At 45.3% G+C, this 20,541-nt stretch overlaps 1 protein-coding gene across 8 annotated transcripts in view; it reads left to right on the top strand.

The window, feature by feature from the left end:
* Positions 1–20,541, top strand: part of TRIO (trio Rho guanine nucleotide exchange factor) — a 314,559-nt gene that overhangs the window by 142,718 nt on the left and 151,300 nt on the right. For all 8 annotated transcript variants that reach the window (XM_059694768.1, XM_059694767.1, XM_059694770.1 and 5 more), the window contains exons 9-10: positions 5,759–5,989; positions 16,751–16,873. In XM_059694768.1, the coding sequence (XP_059550751.1) occupies positions 5,759–5,989; positions 16,751–16,873 (354 nt within the window). The remainder of the gene's footprint in view (positions 1–5,758; positions 5,990–16,750; positions 16,874–20,541) is intronic.

Raw genomic sequence — 20,541 nt, 5'->3', positions numbered from 1 at the left:
TAGTTTTAGAAACGGCATAGAGAGTGGTTATTTTTAACATTTCATTTTAAGCAAGCAAACTCATCAACTACTTTCTCAACAAGCTGAATTCATACAAATGACTATCTCATATGCCCATGCCGTCCTGGAAACCTGAACATCAAGTATGTGATTCTGAGGCGAGACTGTGGACAGAGTCCATGCACCAGCTGAAGGTCCCGGCCCTGCAGCGCGGCCGGCGGTTCCTGGAGGAGAAGGGTGAAGCGCCACATGTCTGGCCCGCTCCGATCCAGTGCGACTCCAGGGTTTAGTTTCTGCATCACTTTTCCTCGATTTAGCAAATACGCTGACCTGTTGCGCACTTCGGCAGGCTCCATGGAAGGGGCTGACTTGCTGCCTGCACAGCTGGCCGAGCTCCTTTTTGAAGGCCCTGGGTACATGGTGGTGTTGTGATTTGTGTTATTGGCATGGGAGAAAACAGACAGTAAAGTGCGTCCCCTGGCTAGTACGCGTACTGAGATCACGTGTCCACGGTGTGTGTGGAAGCGCGTCTGCCTCGCTCCAGAGGAACGCCAGGAAGCTGTTGATTCTGAGCCTCATTAAGTATTGCAGCATCGCTGGAGGTGTGCAGGTGCTGCCGTCAACCTTTGGCAGCGCATCAGAGCCAACAGGCCGCACACAGTCTCCCTCCTTCCCCCAAACAACTTGCAAGGGCTTGAAATCCAGGAGCGGAAAAGGTCAAGCCCACGCGAATCTACAGAACACACGTGTTCTCTGCGTGAATCTGACTTACTAACTGGGCTACCCCAGCAGTTTCTGGTCTCCGTCTTGTTTCAGTTTTTCCTTTCTGGTAATCCCAGGTAGAGGTATCAGAGTGAAACACAGTTAGAGTGACCTGGTTTTGAATAAGAAACTAATAATCTAAAAGAAATAGGACAGCCCTCCACAAGCTGATGTGTAAGAGCTCACCTGGGAAAGAACCGTCTCAGAGGGAGGCCGAGAGCTCTGAAGGGGAGCAGGCTGCCTTCCCTCTCTCAGGCGGCCTTCCCGAGGCTGGGAGAAGACCTTGGCTTATGGGACCTTCCAGAAGGTCACTGGCCTGTGCTACTGGTAGGAGCTTCTTCGTGCAGCCCTGTTACGACAGGTTTGACCTCCTTACACAAAGGCGAAGTGTGCCCTTGTTTGGCTGAGGAGTGTCACTCTTAGCTACAAAATAAGCTTGAGAGTCACACGCTGACATCTTCATCACTCTTCCCGGCTCTGCTAAAACCGTTTTGGAGAATATTTACCTAAGAGTTGGAAAGGTTAGTGGTGGCTGTGAAAGCATTTCCAGGCTTAGCGTGGAGGTCTGTGCACCGCAGGCCACAGCGAGCCAGCCCTGCAAGAGAGTCGAAACAGATGGTGTTGGTTTGGTCAATGCACATAGTGCAATTCATTTCATGAAAGTTTTGAAGGACCACTGTTTCTTTATGACAGGCTTTGTCTAGTCATTTCTAACCAAGTCTTTATGTACTTTGTGTATTTTGCCTGTCTGGGTTATATCTCTGGAAGAATATTTCCTACACTTTTAAATATATATATATATATATATATATATATATATATATGTATATATATATATTTTAAATTAATTTCAGATAGAGGAAGGGAGAGGGAGTGGGAGAGAGAGAGAGAAACATCAGTGATGAGAAAGAGAATCATTGATTGGCTATTTTCTGCACGCCCCCTCCTGGGGATGGAGTCCACAACCTGGGCTTGTGCCCTGATCAGGAATTGAACCCTGACCTCCTAGTTCACAGGTCAACGCTCAACCACTGAGCCACACTGGCCGGGCCATTTCCTACACTTTTAGATCTAAAACACTACATTTGGACCTGACTGACATATTCTAGGTCATAGTTGGTCCTTGGGTGGTGTTTCTGCAAACTTAAGCAATAATCTCCAAGTACTGTTCTCTTAGCTCAGAGCAACATTCTTACTTGGTGCAAGTGAAGAATATTTCTGCCAAAGACTCTTAGCTCCAGTCTGATTTAATGGGAAACGTATTGATCCAAGGACCAGAAATAAGGATAGGAAGTCTCTGTGAGGTTTGGTGGACTGTTTTTAGGGTGACACAGGAATTCAAGCGAGAAATCTTAGGTGCGGTTGTAAATATTCAAGAACCAGACTTTTGTTCTGTGTTTTAAATAGTTAAGTTTCCACTTAAATATTAGGAACAAACATACCTTTGATATGGTAAACTTGTAAACTTGAATCCCTTTCTTTCGCTTTAGTTAGTACTTCTGTTTTCCTAAGTCATTTAGGTATTTGAGCATATTAGTTCCTATCTTTATAAAATGTTAATCTTTGTAAAATGTAACTTCTGTGGCCATTCAAGCCCCTGAGCACTGTGTTTAACACAGAGCAGAACCTGAAACAGGTTCTTTATTTTTGATAATAAAGGTTGATTTTCTTTTTTGCAGCTACTGTCCCTTTGGGGGATAGGGTTTGACTAACTAAAGGCTAGAAACACATTTTTAGACAAAAGGTGTAACTTAAGCAAATTAATTCATCTGGTTCTATAGCTAAGAAATCAAAACTGTATCACATACCATAAACTTAGATGTGTTATTTGTTTTAGTACTTAAATTATATATGAATATGTTGGCTTCTATATGCTTTTCAATCTCTTCTTTCAGTAATTTTCTGGTTACTCTGTGCCATTTAGAAATCTTTCTATAAAATAGGATATTAGTCTTCATAAAATTCTAGCATTTTCCCCTACATACTACTGTTGTTCTTATAAAAACAAAGATATTTTGCTAACTATATGAAATCCTTTATGTGCTTGAAGAATACCTTTTAAGTTGACAAATCTATGGGGTAAAATAGGATTGCTTCTGAAAGGTTTTGGGGGAAATGCGGTGCCTGAGCGTGCCTTCGACGTTGCAGGCTGTCTGGTCCTAGCGGATGCAGATGGTTTTGTTGCCCAGAGTCTTTCCTGCTACTTCTGCTGCCATCTCTGCTGCCATCTCTACCACTGAGTGACAGCCAGCAGTGGAACCAAGAGACACTTTAACCCCTGCTTCGGAATTCCTAGAAGGCAAAGCTTTGCTTAGTGAGTTGTCTTTTGTTTAGATATTTGTGTGTTCCGCACTCAGCCATTCCTCACCACCCCTCCTCCATGAGCAAGCGTGATGTTCTCAACCCAGTAATCGTGTCTGCTCTCAAGCTGTTACAAAGACACCCCCGCAGTGGCAGTCATTGGAATCTTCTTGCTCAGATTACTCTTTCCCTCTCAGTGGTGGAATATTAATGGTGTCACATGGATATCTTTGGAGACTTGGTGAGGGCAGGAAAACCATCTTGTATTGCTGGTTTAAGGTCCAAAGCAAAGGCTTACGATAGAGGTTTGCCTTCTGCCCGTATAGAAGCCCCAAGGCTGGCATTCCAGGGCTGGTGTGGTGGTTCTGTTAGTAAGAGGCTCTCTGGACCCGTTTGCTTTTTGTTTTGCTCTTTTAGCAAGTTGGCTGTCATCCTGAAGGTTACCTCAAGGTCATGAATAGCTGCCGAAGCTCCAGCCATCTCCACCACGTTCTTGGCATCGGGGAGGAGGACGAGGAAGGGGAATGAGCATGCTCAGCCTCCTATTCAGCATTTTTCTGGGAGTCCCATTCAACAGGCTTTACTTCTGTACATTGGCCACTTCTGTAATCAAGGCTGAGAAATATGGTTTTACAGCTAGGGTGTTGCTGTACCTGACCGTAGGGGTTTCGCTCTGGAGGAAGTGACTTTGAGGAGGCCTGTCGGTTTCTGCCACACCTTCGGTTCAATGTCCATCTGACATGTTCACCAAAGCATGTTTAACAAATGGCTATGATGTCTGCTGAAATAAATGTATGGCTAGTAATCTAGCTTTACATAAAGTTTATATATGTTCATATATATGTTTCATATATGCTATGGTATAAATTAGAGACAAAAGAAAGGTGACATGTGATAAAATGTGTTTCAGTCTATAAATGCCTAAGTACATGCAACAATAGAAGAGAAAAAAACCGAGATATTCGTGCTCTGGCCATAAATATAAAGCCATCGTGAATATGGCAACTGCAGATGCAGACTTGGCATGAATTAGGTTTGGTGACTCAAATACTAGACTACTGTTACCTGCTGATATTTTGAAATGGTAAGCAACTCATAAAGTTCCAAAGAAAAACAGGCCTTGCTTTGATTCACATGGTAACTGCATTCCCAGAGAAATCAGGGGCTGTTAGAGGAGACAAGAAAAAGAGAGCAGTAACTTCATGCTTATATGTTAAATAGCGCCTAGCTCAGGTGATCACCAAAAGCAGGACACTTCGTGTTGAAGTAACACCTTGCCTCTGACTCCCTGGCAGTCAGCCCCACCCGGCACTCACAGGGCCTCCCCTGCTCGCGGTCACTGTCAGAAATGCCCGTGCAGACTCCAGCGACTTCTGGGGCTGTCCCTGCTTTAGAAGACGCTCATTTTCACTGTTTAGCTTTTGCACATGCCTGACCCTGCTAGTGGTTCAGTTGGTTCTTTTCCTACCTGTTTTCTTTGGTTATGTCGGCTTGGCTTATTTTCGCTGAAGTGTTGCCATCTTGATGTATTAGATCAATTTTAACCTATGACGGGCAGCCTTCATAAGCCACAGTCAGCACTTCCAACAAAGATCTCAAAATCTGGTATGAGGAAAAAAAGTTACATTCCAACATGATTTACCATTTTAAAAGATTAAAAGAAGAGATTAGAAAATTCCACTGGCCTCTAGATTTTGTTTGCTAGAGACTCCCTGTGTTAGCCTGTCCCATTCACCCACCCCTCCTCCTCGCCCTCTTGTGTTGTTACCAGGCTCTGCTTGCTCCTCTCCCCCCTACCCTCCCAACCCCCTAGAGACCCAGGGAGGTTTCAGATTCAGAGGTGTCTGAGCTCCAAGGGCTCTGAGATGAAGCCTTACTTTAAGAAGCCCCCTGAGTCACACAGCCAGTTGCTCTATGACTCGTTTTTGTTGTCTGATCGGACATGTTTTCCTTCTATGACATCTGGCTTGGCTTAATCATCCCTCAGTCTTAAGACTCACTTAAAAATGAAAAACGCATCATGCTTTTCTTTTCATATTCCACCCTCGTCTTTTCTTACTTCTTTGGTTAGTCTGAATGCTTTTCATTTCATTGTATATTCCGTAGTTCACTGTGCTAATACAGCACAGAAGTCTTTTCCCAAAGCTGATGACATTTTAATTAACATTACTTTTTAAAGCAAATGAAGCAAATTAAATGGCATTTTAAAATTTTCTCTCTATTTCGTGAAGTAAAATTGCTATCGAACTATGTAAGAAAGTTTATGTACATATTCCTTGCTTAGTGCTAAATTATTGATTTAAAAAAACTGAGGCTTCAAGATTCAACATTAAAATTTGCTCTTGTGATTGTTTTTTCTCTAACAATTACTACTTTTACATGTTAATTTGAGGATTTCCCGGCAATGCAATTTTATATCCGCTGACTTATGTCACAAGGCAAAATACTGTGTGTATTCATTAAGAACAGCGTCTACAATGTTTCATGATAACAGGTGTTCTTTTAACTCAGTGTGTTACCACATTTGGTTCTGTAGTGCCATTGGATAACTGATGGAATTGTTCTTATTTTATTTTGTTCATTATAAAATATGCCTTTGAGTAAAACTGTGGCTCACGTTTGCGTGGGAGCGTGTGTGCACATGACGGCGAGTGCCGCGCAGCCACTGGTTCTCATCGCTGTCTGTTCTGGGCAGGTGAGCCAGGATGGGAAGTCGCTGCTCGACAAGCTCCAGCGGCCCCTGACCCCCGGCAGCTCCGATTCCCTGACAGCCTCGGCCAACTACTCCAAGGCCGTGCACCACGTGCTCGACGTCATCCACGAGGTGCTGCACCACCAGCGGCAGCTGGAGAACATCTGGCAGCACCGCAAGGTGCGGCTCCACCAGCGGCTGCAGCTGTGCGTTTTCCAGCAGGACGTCCAGCAGGTGAGTTGCCCGCGGCGTTCCTCCTCGTAGGGGCTGGTCGTGCTGACCCGAGAGTTAGGTGAGTGGGTCCTCGTACTGGGCGACGTGCTGATGGAGTGAGTAGGAGATGATGATGGGAGGAAACCAAATTCACAGTCACACACACGCAGCTTCTGAGATCGCCTGCTCAGGTGGTTTTCAGCCGCTAACTCCCACGTGTGCGCGGAGCATGTGAGATGATGCTGGGCCTTCATGGAGACTCTTTGGAGTTTTGTTCTTGAGACAGGGCATTCACAGTTAAGGTTATTTGTGAGAATAACACAAAGGTGCTCATACCAGGTGTTGTTACAGTGTAAGGTTTCTCTGCTCTTCCTCTGCTTCAGCTCTAAGCTGGTTGCACTTCTTTCCCACCTGGGGGCCTGTGGGGCACAGTAGGTGCTTAATAAATGGCTGCCTAATGAATGAAAAGTGGACTTTTGTGACTCTCATTTCTAAGCAGTTGATACCCCTTTGATGTTGTTATAAAAATAAGAGTAAGCCCAGTCCCCATACTGTTTTTCTCCTTAGTGTGGAATAAGGAAGGCTGTCCTGTGACCTGGGTTTTGAGGATTAAAACAATGGGGGGCCTATAAAATATGACTTAGCTTTAGGGATAAATAAGATACTAGTTGTGTCCTTGCTCTAAAATAGAGGGTGTGAATGAGGTGTCAGCTCTGGGCTGAGGAATTCTGGGGGGTGCAGGGAAGCCCAGGCATCCAGGGGAGTTGGCAGGAAGCCACAGTGATAGACCCAACCAGCTCCCCCTGGGCGTCCGGAGCGGTGCTGTGCTCAGACTTGCAGGAGCTCAGATTTCACTCTCCCTGCGGATCACCTGAAGGTGAGTGGGTTTCCTCCCAATGGGCTGAGAGTGCGGAGACTCGCGCTGTGTTCTTTGAACACAGATTCCCCACGTTACTCCGCACCCTTCTTCACACGACGGGATTCGGGTGAGTTCACAGTTCTTTTCGTTGTGCTGTAATTTTTAATTTTCACACACGATGCTTTGCTTCTGCTTACGGTCTTTGAGCTCTCTGGAGTCCCCCATGCACAGTGCCTCGGGAATCATGGGTCGATGTGAGTCATGCTTCCTTACAACACAGTGTTAGTCCAGGAAGATAATTGCCGGGAACAACACAGAACGGGGAGTGGGGGCGGAGCCGGCGGCAGGAGGCCCTGTGAGAGCTGAAATGGTGAGCTGGAAACGGGAGTGCTAGTTTTTTTGAATTGTCCGAAAACGTTCGACAATGAAATGGTAATAGTTTAAATGTAATTATGAAAGGATTTCCCTGCCCACCTCTCTGGCTCTTGGATCAAGTGTTCATTACACACCCGTGGACCCACACACTTTCTGAATGTGTGTCTGAAGCAGCAACAGGCCCCCTTCCGTCCTACCTCTGGGGCTCCCCGGGGCCCCAGTCCCATAAGAATAAGCCACTGGACTGTTTAAGTCCCAGGGAGGCAGGGGAAAGGCAGGCCGTGGGGATAGGGAAGAGTCTAGTCTGATTTGGCGCCAAGTTCTTAATGTGCTTGAATTTGAAAAAGGCAAACATTAATTTTTGTGTGCGATAGGTAATTATGGCAACAATGAGGCCAGTCCTTTCAGCTAGCTTTTTTCTTGAGCAGTCGGTTGGGTGGGGTGTCAGCAGGAGAAAGTTCTGCAGAACACGGAATGCTTGCAGGTCCTGCTAGTCTTCCATCAGAAGCAGGTGAGTGCTCTGGAAGCGAAAGGTCTCGTTGATTAAATGTCCGGGAAAGGTTTGGACTTGTCATGCAAACAGGAAAATTGCTGTGTAGGCTTGACTTGTGAAGTCAGGAGCGAAGTTGATAAGACGAAGCAGTCTTTTACCTTGAAGGAGTACATAGGACATCAGCACCAAAATTGTGTTTCTGAACCTCAAGGCATTATAACACATGGAAATTTTTGCCATACTGAGCACGGAGTAAGAGAGGTAAGCTGAGAATAAGTGAAAAAATGTAGTACTTTAGAAAGACGTTGTCAGTAGAAGGTAAATTTGTAAAGACAAAAACAATCAAAACCCACAAACATATAAGCCGACTAGAGCTGCCTGTGAGTTTCTGTTTGTTTGTTTTGGATGAGGAGGAGCGTCTGTAAATACTGCTGAGACAAAGAGAAAAGCAGCTCACCCCTCAATAGGTGTGGAATGATGACATTTTAATGAAAACAAGCCTCCACCTGGGACAGTATGTGTCTGTGAAAAATCCTCCAAAGAATAGACACCCGACTGTTGTTAACAGCGCACCCCCAAGGACAGGACCGGTGGGAACATGGCAGGGGGCATTTGATTTTTAAAACATGAGTGATTTTGCTTTAGTGGTTAATTTTCTTTCATAACAAGCAAAGGCAATTCTGTGATTTCTGTGTGGAAGGTATTTCGGGATGGAGTCATGCTGTGGTGGGGGCGAGGGGGGGACGGGGGGGGGCTTGAAGCTACTTTACGTAAACTCTTAGCATTTGTCCAAATCAAAGGATGGGGTGGGGGCGTGGGAGGTCTTGCTGAAGACTTGCCCCTACATATGCTAGCTGCTAACCTAGGTTAACCTTTGTCCTGAATTTCAAAAAAGAATCAGTACTCTTTGTGCAATATTCCAGATGATCAAACAGCATGCATTCCCACTGCCTTCTCTCTACATTCGAGCAGCCCTCAGTTGGGTGTTTGGTTGACTCTGCGAATGGTTGGGCTACTGCCGAGCAGTGGTTTTTGTTGAGAGTATGCTTTATTTCACTAGAGCGAGATAATGTATGTGTGTCATACTTGTTCAAATGGGGTGATTGTTGGGAAGCGGATGCTGTCAAACCCGTTTTCCTACTCACTCGTCCAGCCCACCTGCCCCTGGGGTGGGTGGGATCTAGTCACTCCAGCAGGTGGCGTGAGGTGACCCACACTATGCAGGCTGGCCTTCTTAGGGGAAGCCCCTCAGGAAGGGAGACCTTCCCCTAAAAAGCCTCTCACTCTCCTTGCAGGACTTCGTGTGTGAGTTAGCTCCTGGAAGAACTTCCTCCAGGTTCATGTTGGGCCATTAACGAATATTCCGAAAGTAGCAGTTGCTGGGCACCAGGAAAGTCTTCATGGGAGAGGCAGGGTTTGAGCTGATCTTTGAAGGATGGGTAAAAGGTCAGTAGGTTGAGGAACGGCAGTGAGAATTGTAAAGGATTGCAGAGGCCGGGCCTGAGCAGAGAGCAGCAGGTGGCCCTGTGTGGAGAGGTGGGGAGGCATGAGCTGGGTCTGGTGCGGGAAAGGCGACCTCCGCCATGAAGGCTCAGGACCTGAGGACACCATTGCAGGGACCCAGGGGATGAGTGCCGTGAAGTGGTGCCAGGGCCTAGTGTGCCCTGTGACTGGCTGTGAGGGACCTCTGTATGCACCCAGCTCCTCTCAATGCTCTGGGTGCTCACTAGCATGTAAGTGCCTTTCCTCCCTCATGCTCACTTGATGCTCACAGCCAACCTGCTGAGGAGTGAACACTTTTCCCATTTCACCAGGTTGAGTCCACACGGTGAAGGGCCCGCGCTGAGCTCTTTGACTCCGTGCTGTGGGCAGTGGGGGGTGGATGGCAGGATGCTACTTGCCTTAGAAAGGTTGCTCCGGTTGAGTGTGATGACCCAGACTCCGTGCGAGGCATGGAGAAGTCCCAGCAGAGATGTAAGGTCCACAGAGGCAGTGATCTGGGTGTTTTTATTCCCGGTGTTTCCCAAGTGTCTGCGGTAGTAGATGCTCAGTATTTGTTGAGTGAGTTAATGAAGAAATTTAAGGAATTTGCTAAAATATTCTTTGGGGCTAAACACTTCTTCATTTATTTTGGAACCAAGTAATCCAACTAGGAGATCTGCCTGAAGAAACCGGAGATTTGATGGATGTTGGGGAGTTAGGGGTGGCTGAGAAAGGAAGGGATTGTTTTAGTTCATGGGAATTTTGTGAGTGTGATGAGATCTTTAAAAAATATTAAAGATTTTGATACTTGAATGCAAAAATTAGGGTCTTAAATGCCAAGTTCTAAAAGAGGGAGAGAAGTCAGGAAATGCCAAAGAGGCAGAGAAATGGCTTTCAGGTCTACAGAGAAGCAACCTCACAGGTTCACCTTGGGTCCTCAGCTGCTGACCTTTGCCAGTGAAAGCCATCTCTTCGTGATGCCTGACGTAAGGCTATATCTACGTTGGCACCACATACTTGCTCTTAAGTGAAGGCTCCTGAACCTCATTTGTCCTTTGCTCATGAAGTCAGAAAGGTGGGTTTTCTGTATCCCATTCATCAGAAGCCTTCTATAACCTTAGCAGTTTAACATTCTCTTCTGTTTACCTGCCCCTGCTCGCAGCTCTGATTGTGGCTCTTGTAAGAAAGGTTTAGAGCAGTGGTTCTCAGCCTGTGGGTCGCGACCCCTTTGGGGGTAGAAGGGCCCTTTCACAGGGGTCGCCTAAGACCATCGGAAAACACATACATAATTACATATTGTTTTTTGTGATGAATCACTATGCTTTAATTATGTTCAATTTGTAACAATGAAAATACATCCTGCGTATCAGATATTTACATTACGATTCATAACAGTAGCAAAATTAGTTATGAAGTAGCAATGAAAATCATTTTATGGTTGGGGGTCACCACAACATGAGGAACTGTATTAAAGGGTCACGGCATTAGGAAGGTTGAGAACCACTGGTTTAGAGGATTGCTATCTTTTCTGAGAGTTTCTGGAGGGCAAGTGTTTGGGATGGGTAGCCTGCTGAGAGCAGATAGAGGCTGACCAATCGTCTTCCTGGTGTGTAGAGCTACAGCTTTACTTACCTTTTGTCCTAGTGAACCCAGAAGAGACATGACTGTCAGTAATCCTAGTAACCACAGCTGAAAGTTCACCGGAGGGAGTTAAAAAGGTGGGGAAATGGATGACTCTCTGCCCCAAAGTGGATACAATACAAGAACGGAAGTGTGGGAGCTGGCAGTGTAGGCAGTGGAACTGGAAGTTGGAGCCGGGGGGGGGGGGGGGGGGACGACTGGTGGAATCGGAAGTGAGGGGGCACCTGAGGCCCTCGAGCCCTTGAGGACGCAGGTGCTCCGGATCCAGGACGATAAGGAGTGGGCAGAGCCGAGAGCAACCCCAGGCAGCTGGGGCCTCCCTTTTATTGCCAGAGCTCCTAAGGGGAAAGTGCCCGGGACAGGCTGGACAGGGAAGTTTGCATGCATGTGTGTATGCATACCTATGTGTGTGTGTATATTTACATAGTTCAGTAAGTGGACTTAATCTATCTATACACAGTAACTTTAGTGCTGGGGTCCTGCCCCAGCGGGTCCAGGGGTCCCCAAAGGTGTGGACGGAGTCGGCGGAGACTATCCACCCTCTTCCTACGGTGGAGTCCGATCCGTCCCGAGTGTGGGGCGCTTACCTAGGGGTCCCTGTTCGGGCGCCATATGCCGGGGTCCAACCCCAGCGGGTCCAGGGGTCCCCAAAGGTGTGGACGGAGTCGGCGAAGAAGGAATGACACGGAGACAGCGTTCAGTTGATCAGCAGCCTATCCAGGATCTCCAGCCAAGTTCTGGTCTCGATCTCCAGAGAGGTTCTGCTGGTTCTCCAGCCAGGTCCAGTCACCAGGTTCTAGTCAGGTTCTCTTGCCAATTTCTGTAGTCAGGTTCAGTCCAGGATCTTTTGCCATGTTCTCTCCAGCGAAGTCCTTCTGTCTGTAGGTTCTGTGTAGGTTCTGTCTGTAGCTTCTCTCTTCTAAATTCTGTCTCCTGAATTCTGTGTTCTAAATTCGGTCTCTTGCTGTCTTCTGAATTCTGTCTGTTGTTGTCTTGTTGCATCTGTATTTATACCAGTTGATTCTAATCCTGTCAATTTCTATTACAAAGGTTAGGGCGTTTCTTATCTCCATTCCAGGGAGTAAAGATTATGTAGCTTAAGCATGATTGTTTGTAGTTAAATTGATTAACTACCCGCCTGGCACTTAGTTAAGGAGTTTCATCCCCTCCCTAACTTCAGGGGAAAATCCCTACCTGGGGATTCAACCTTTCTCGGAGAGGTGACCTTGGTTAAAACACAGCGCCAAGAAGGTGAGCAAACATATTAAGAACCGTATGCTATATATGCCAGGTCCCTTGAAACAGCAAGGATGGACCGGCTCCCAGCACTTTAGTTCTCCAGATAACAGTTTCTGGACATAGGAAGATTTTTCTTGGACAGCTTTGGACTATTTTACGTTCATCTCTAATCTGAAAATGGAAAAATAATTTTTAAACATTTAGAAAATTACTAAAAGGATTTACCTGTGTTGATAGAGTGATGGTTTGATGGGGTTTTGGGGGAATGTCTAAGGTGAGACTATATGAATAATAACCTACCTACTTTTCTTCTTCCCTCTTCCTGAGTTGCTTTGCCTTTCTAAAGAAATTTCCTGTCATTTTTGTAATTAAAACTAGGATAATACAAGGAGAACTGGTGATTTTTTTTTTTAAAGATGGATGGATGGTTGGATGGATGGATGGATGGATGGATGATGTAGAAGTTTAAAAGCCTGTAACCCCTTTGTGAGCCCTTCTTCATTGATTTCACCCACACTTCCTTTCAGCTAGGAAAGTGCATGGAGTGGCGTTTCATAGGAGGGCATATTGGTAAACAAAAGTAGCTCTCGCAACGCAGGGCATTGTGGCTCTGTACCCTGCTTTTGCTGGTATAATTTGACTGGGGTTTTGTGGGGTTTGTTTGTTATTTTTGATAGGTTCTTTTTCCAGGTGAGCTTAGTATATTTGGGCTTAGTTTATTTTGGAATGTTTTAGAGACCACTTTAAAAAATAGATATTTCAATATTAAGAATAATTATATATATTTAGAACAGACTTATTTTGAAATATAATGAATGAAACAGAGTGTCTTGGCTCCAGTGGAGAGAAATAAAGATGTGCATGGGAGACCGGCATTACTGTCTGGCAGCTGGAAGCGCTGGGCCTAAGAAGTTCTTCCTCCCTCTGTCCCCAAGGCTCACAGATGCATGTTGAGTTTTGTATCTGTTTCTTTGTACTGAAAAAGTTAGGTCATGCACACCGTAGAATGTGGAGCCCTCGCGATCATATCAGGCCAAGCCCCTCCTTTTCCAGGTAATAAAACGGAGCCTCAAAAAGAGTCGTGACTTGTCCAAGGCTCCCAGAAGCCTCGTGGGTTTCTAGCTGCCTCATCGCTCTCGACCTGTGGGGCACTTCGCTTGGGAGCTAATCAGGAGTCACGTTGACTTGCCCTGCTCCTTAGGAAGGAAGGGATACTTATACGAGGCTTCCCTGGCTAGGGAAAGGGCTTTCTCAGAAGCTGCAGTTGCCCACCCACCAGAGTTAAGGAAAGTAGCTACTTAAGGAGACTTTTAAAAAAATTATTTTGAAGCTTCATCAGTCACCTTAGGAGTGGATACATGGCACCGGAGAAAGCAAGGGAGAGAACTCGCCTACTAGCAGGTCCCAGCCGCCCAGGCCTTATTTTCTCCTCCGTGCAGTGGAGCAGGTGGCCTGGCCTCAGGGGAGGAGAGAACAGGACGGAGACACTGGCTCAGGGCTCAAATAGGCTCGGAGCATTTGGGAGAAGTGTCAGGCAGCCCAAGATAGGAGGAGGAGTGGAGGCGGTAATTTAAACTCAGAGTATTTCTTCAATTGTGATTTTAAACGTTGTGGGTAAGTGACATTAATAGTATATTAATAGTAGATCACTTTCCAGCAATGCCAAACACCAGCCTTTAAGAAAATGGACATTGTCTAAGTGAAGGCCTCCTTTTTGGTCACCTGTTTACATTTAGTAAATTTGAGATGACATTGTTCAGTTGGTCAGTTGTCCTTTGTTGTAATCACTACCACGCTGTTGATTTTTTTTTTTAAATATATATATATTTTATTGATTTTTTACAGAGAGGAAGGGAGAGAGATAGAGAGTTAGAAACATCGATGAGAGAGAAACATCGATCAGCTGCCTCCTGCACATCCCCCACTGGGGATGTGCCTGCAACCCAGGCACATGCCCTTGACCGGAATCGAACCTGGGACCCCTCAGTCCGCAAGCCGACGCTCTATCCACTGAGCCAAACCGGTTTCGGCGCACGCTGTTGATTTGATCATCGAGAAGGTTCTGATTTCAGCAGCACTTAGGTAGTTAAAAGCACAGCTAGAAACATGGTAGGTCCATTTCTGTCTACATTGGTATCTCCAATGATTTACATAAAAGCCAGAAGGTTGAACAAGGAAGTAACTAAAATAAGTAAAACGAGGTCAATTTTTGTTTGGTAGGGAATTTCTATTTTGCATCTGGAAAAATTTGATTTTATATAAAAAAGAACCAATGCAGAGTATCTGAGAAGTACCTTTGTTTTTTAATTTGCTTCATGTAATCATAGTTATTTTAACTGAATATAGAATCAGAAGAACTTATTGTTTTTATTTTTACACACATAAAACCTGACTTAGAACAGAAAATATTTGCTGTGTAGTGTCTCTTTAAACAGTAACTGGAATTGACAGATGTTTGTATATTTTCTCTGAATACTCTTTGAGTCATGAATTACCAGTAAAAATAGACTGGCTTAATGTGTTCCTGATTGTTCAGTGTCAGAGGTCTTATCTAGTGTTAACAGCGTCCTAGACAGCATGCTGACAGCAGTCTCATTATTAGCTAAGAAATGGGCATAATCATACTTACCATTGTCACAGTCAATCTTGTAATTACAAACTTGCAATTAAACAATCCATAGGATTTCCTGCATATCTGACATTTGATGCTAAGAGACATAGGTGTTGGGCTCACTTGGGAGCGGGCTTGACCTTGGTGCTGTCACTGAGTTCGTATGAGGGCACCGACATCCAGAGGAAGGATCTCCTCCCACATCCTCTGACCGGAAGGGAAGGCGAGGTTGTCCTCCAGCTTTGCTTTCTGCCCTGAACCAGGTAGGCTGCCCGAAGGGATCGGCTCTGCCCTTCTCCCGGCGTCTGGCAGCAAGGCTGCAAATCCTGGTGGGCCTTGCTCCTGGGCTCGAGGTCACAAGGCAGAGAGATGGCAGCCGCCTCCACAGCTCAGGTCGGAAGGCGGCTGGCTGAGGTTGATGAAGCCCCCTGGTTTGCAAATACATGTATGTCTTAAGTGGGAAGAATCCACAAGCATGTCTGTGAAATGCTCCTTGGACCAGTTTATTGATTCAGGATTCCGTGGCAATCTGGGAAAAGTTCTCCGACTTGTGAAAGATGCGAAAGCCTAGGAGGGGGTTTGGTTTTGAACACGAGCTGGGTTTCATACTTGTCTGCTACCCTTTTAATTAAGTGCTTGGACTTTGTACACTCTTCTTTGAATTGCTTTCATATTTGTTGGAAGTATAATTTGACCTGGTATTTACAATTTTGTCTAAAGGAAGCACTGATGAAAGAAAAATGCCCATGATAACCCTGAGCAGTTGGCTTATAATAGCTTTCATTTCTAATTTACGCTTCCTGAAACACTTTCTTAGGCTTAAAAAAACAAATTATTAAATTATTATTACTTCTTAAATATGTTTTTATTGATTTCAAAGAGGAAGGGAGAGGGAGAGAAAGAAACACTGATCAGAGAGTCATTGATCGACTGCCTCTTGCACTCCCCATACCAGGGATTGAGCCCAAAACCCAGGCTTGTGCCTGACCGGGATGTAACCGGGGACCTCTTAGTTCATGGTTTGACGCTCAACCATGGAACTGGCTGAGCGATTGTTATTATTTTTTAAATACTGCATTTTGCTTTCCCAGCCCTTTCTATCAAGAATAATGTTCACCTTTTACCTTTTGAAATTGTGCCACATTTCAGGTCCATATTGAGCCACCAGTAATCATCGGGTTTGCTACTTACCCATGGCCTCATTTTTTTTTTTTTTTTACAGTTGAGGAATATATAGAATATACCATAATTACAGTAGAAAATGCCTCCCAGCCCTGCACGCAGACCTGACGGGCAGGAGGACTGAGGCCTAAGTGCTACTTATATACCCCTGAATTCTCTTCAGTCTTACAATATTTGACCCCTGTCTTTGCATGAGGTTGGCCTCATGTCCAGAGGCACATTCCATTGATGTCGTGTAAATAATTCGTTAGTTATTGTCAGCCTTTCACCACTCCGAGAGCCAGTGAACTCCTCGGTCCCCATTGTGAGCTGGAAACATCGGGCGTACGCTGTACTTGCCCTCTGTCTCTGCAGTGGAGTGGATTTCAACAAGAACTTAAGTCATTAAATCCACAGACTGTTCAGCTTTCACAACAGCTTAGTTTATAGAAGAAATTGCCCTTAAAGACCAGGACAGAGGCGTTCAAGGGCTTTGTTTTCTTGGGTTTTACTGATATGTGTCAAGTCTTCTAAGGACGAGACAGGAAAACACTAACTGAGTTAAGCCTGAATTGCGCTGTGAAGCTTGCGCTTTGGTCTCTGTGGCTTGATAACTCCGATCACACGCAGTCAGATTTGGTGGCTCGGTCATGAAGTGAGGTGAGGTTTAAATTAATCATCCTTGCTGTAACATCACTACATAGGTTTACACATTTAAAGTAAGAGCTGATTAGAATTGTGGTGGAAAGCTGATAGAAGATATAATTCTCAAGTGTGTTAGATTACAATTGCTTTCACTTTTCTTTTTCTTCTTCTTTTTAAATAGAGTTTTGACAACAGCATGTATCTTCAGTAGATAGCCCTAAACCTTGAGCAACACAGGCCGTCGTTTTTATGGCCAAACTCTCGTTTTCATTGCAGGTGCTGGACTGGATCGAGAACCATGGGGAAGCATTTCTGAGCAAACATACAGGTGTGGGGAAATCTCTCCATCGGGCCAGAGCTCTGCAGAAACGGCACGAAGATTTTGAAGAAGTGGCACAGGTAAGACAGTGGCTTTCCCTGTTTTCTCCTGTAAATGCCTGTGTGCTTGGTTTTGAATCTGTTGTAACCACAGCTGAGGAGAGCTCGCCTTGGCTACATGTGTGTGAAGGTGACTCAGAAGAGATGATGCTCAGATTTCAGAGGGTACCTGGCCAGCGGAGGCAAAAGATGATGCAGTCAGTTGACCCTTTTGAAAACTGATGTTCTTGAAACAGAAAAACATCTTGAATGTTCTGCCACATTTATGGTGCCAGGTGTCTGTTGATTAGCTTGTGAAAGTTCCGTTCATACCCAGAGGGTAATGGGCCTTGCATTTCTGTAATGATGGGCCGGCATTCTTGTCCTTTTCCCAGTTCTTCTCCATGTGTGTGCTTAGGAAGCAGGCGGGGAGGCTGTGGTGTGTCCAGAACCCGGGAGCCGTGGAGTTCAGGGTTGGCCTCGGTGCTCACTCGCCGTGTGACTTTGGAAAGTCTCTTAACGTTTCTGAGATTAACTCTCTTGTCTGAAGAATAGGCTCTTAGAGAGGAAGTGCATCTAGGAAGAAAGGCTGGGATTAATAGTTGGTCAATATGTCTATAAATCTCAATGGATCGACCACTTAAACGAAAGACAGCGATTTGATGGGGAGTTACAGACTTCAGCTATAGAGGGAACTAGAGCACCAACCACTTCAACTCTGGAGAGGGGAAGGTGTTCTGAGGACACGGGAGGAGTGGTTTCTCTTGCATGTGCAAATTCAGGAGTGTGTGTTAGCATTTTCAAATGACCACTGTAAGTGTAGGAATAGAAATCACTTCCAAGTAAGTTTAAAGGGAAAAGAAATACAAAAAATTAGATAAATAAAAACTCACTAGATGAATCTGTTGGAAAGAAAAGAAATCAGAACAGACATCATGATAGAAATCACAAATAAGATATAATAATTTGTCTATAAGTATTGGTGATTACAGTAAACACAAATAGATTATAGTTGTTAAAAGACAAAGATTTATCCAATTGAATACCTTTTAGAAATCATGCTGTATATTGTTTTCAAAGGACACACCTAAAACATAAACACCCAGGAAGTTTAAAAATATATAAACTAGTAGAAAAAGATCTACCAAGAAACTATAGCAAACAAACAAACAAAAACTAGTATCAGAATTGGAATATTAAACTAATAAACTTAAAAGCATGAAACCATTATTAGAAATAAAGAGGGTGTTCAATTATAAAAGGAAAAGTGTCAATATACATCTAACATGATAATCTCAAAGTCTATAAAACAGAGGTAAACAGCAGTAAACCCTGGCTGCTCTGTCTATAGGTTCTACACGAGGGGAACCTCAAGGAACTAAATATGGGCTAGAATTATGGAAACTAAAAACACTGCACTGAAGTCCTATTCAGTGAAAATGCCTTTAAAACGTGACCTTTTTTGTGTTTTTTTTTTTTTTTAATATTTTTTATTGATTTAAGAGAGGAAGGAAGAGGGAGAGAGATAGAAACATCAATGATGAGAGGGAATCATTGATCGGCTGCCTCCTGCACACCCCCAACTGGGGATCGAACCCACAACCTGGGCTCGAACCCAGGACCCTTCAGTCTGCAGGCGGACATTCTATCCACTGAGCCAAACCAGCTAGGGCAACGTTACCTTCTTTACATGTCTTCGTATGTGAAGTGAAAACGAGAATCCCAACCTTCCTGCTTCTCAACCTCAAGAAACAAGAAAAGATCGTGTTAGGCTGCCTTGCCACAGGTGGATGCAGCTGGGTTTTTCCTTATCTACATTATACATGGTCTCCCTTCTTGCACTAGCTGGAAAGTATTTGCCTTCCTCTTGTAGCAAAAATATGTGGAAAATGTGCTCTTATCTCCCCTTTATTTTCTCCATAAGATAAGGCACTGCTATAGCCAGTATGGTTCTAGGAAGGATGTGAAAGTTGGATCATGTGAGCAAAGACTTCAGGCACCAAAGAACCTAAGAGGTGGGACTGGCAACAACCAAGCTCTGGAGATGCAGGCTCCTGCCCCACGCAGCACCTTCCCCAGCCCCGCCTCCCTTCCTGAGCACTCTCAGATACAGAGGCCGAGGGTCTACTAATGCCCTCCTGTATGTCCAGCACCCATGGACCGCCTCCCTCCCATTCCTGTGGTTCCTTCCATTCTCAATCAGGGAAATCTCTCCTGTGGCCCATCCTGCCCTATGTTTTTCTGGTAAACCTGTTTTATTCAGTCTAAGACGATCATCGAGGCTGTTGAGACAGGTTCTCGGGGCAGCAAGAGCGAGAACACTTTTTTGTAGGAAATGTCTCTGCTTTAAGGTTTCCAGAGCACGCCAAGGGCAGAGCCTGAGCCATGGTCTGCTTCTTACACTGGTTCAGACATGGGCAGGAGCTTGCCTGCTCCTCCCTCCACCCATCGGAGTTTCAGTTCTTTCATGTCATCTCTGCTCATTGCCCCTGGGATTCTAAGGGGTGCCTGGCACACTTTCCTGAAATTGAAAGGGCTTAAGGCTAAATCTGAGCTGTTCATGGAAAGAAACCTTAAATGTAAACACCTTTTGCAGACTTTGCAAACATCTGTGCCCACATTCTCTCCCTCTGGCTTTCAAATAATCACCTGTCATGTGTCAGACATTCTGCCAGGCACAGGGGATGGAGAGGAGGTAAAGGGTGGGCCCACAGGCCAGACCCAGACCCCCTGAATGGGCATGGCCACCTGTCAGGGGGCTTTCCCTGGTAGTTCTTGCTGGCTAAGCCAAGACCTGCTCATGAGTCAATTTCAGTTGGTGACAAGGAAGAGGATGTGAGAGGCAGGCCTGGGGGACAACAGCTGGGACTGTTGGGCAGCAGAGCCATGTGGCCATGTGGGCTCTGGGGAGCTACGTGCAGGTGACTAGCCTCTTCTCTCTGTGGGCCTCTCTCCTTTGCACACTCACGGTGGGGTGTGGGCTCCAAGCTTTCCACCCCACACCTGGCCGTGCCTCTTTTCTCTCTCACATCTCGGTGTTTCCTCTCTGCCTGTGCTCTCCTTCCCGCTGCACTGCCAGGACCCGGCCCTTCAGTATGGCCTCTTTTCCTAACATCTTCACCTTCTCCCGCTCTTAGTTCTTTTCTCTCTGGCACTAAATACTTTTAGACCTTCCCCACTCTTGAAAATGTCACTGGATACGGCCCTTTTTTTAGATGCCTAGTTGGTTTTGAAAGAGTGCTCTGCCACTTTCCTCTGCCTGCCCATTGACCACTGTTATAGCAGTCCAGCACGCAGTAGGCACACAGTGATAGTCATTGGTCAATGTAGACATTTAAAAGTCTATCAGAGCCAAGGTCAAAGACAAAGAGAGAATCTTAAGGGCAGCAAGAGAGAGACAGTTAGTTACCTACAAGGGAGCTCCCATAGGCTGTCAGCAGATTTCTCGACAGAAACATTTCAGGCCAAAGCGGATTGGCATGAAGTATTCAAAGTAATGAAAAGCAAGAACCTGCAACCAAGACTATTCTATCCAGCATGGCTATCATTTAAAATTGAAGGCAAAATAAAGAGCTTCCCAGACAAAAGAAGGCTAAAGAAGTTCAATACTACCAGACCAGCATTACAAGAAATGCTAAAGGGGCCGCTTTAAGAAGAAGAAGAAATAGAGAGAGGAACATAGGCATAAAGAAATAAGTGGCAATAAGTAA

Source organism: Myotis daubentonii, chromosome 4 (genome assembly GCF_963259705.1).
Source record: "Myotis daubentonii chromosome 4, mMyoDau2.1, whole genome shotgun sequence".
Lineage (NCBI taxonomy): Eukaryota > Metazoa > Chordata > Mammalia > Chiroptera > Vespertilionidae > Myotis > Myotis daubentonii.
Note: the sequence above shows the minus strand (reverse complement) of the source record. Positions and strands in the feature narration are given on the sequence as shown.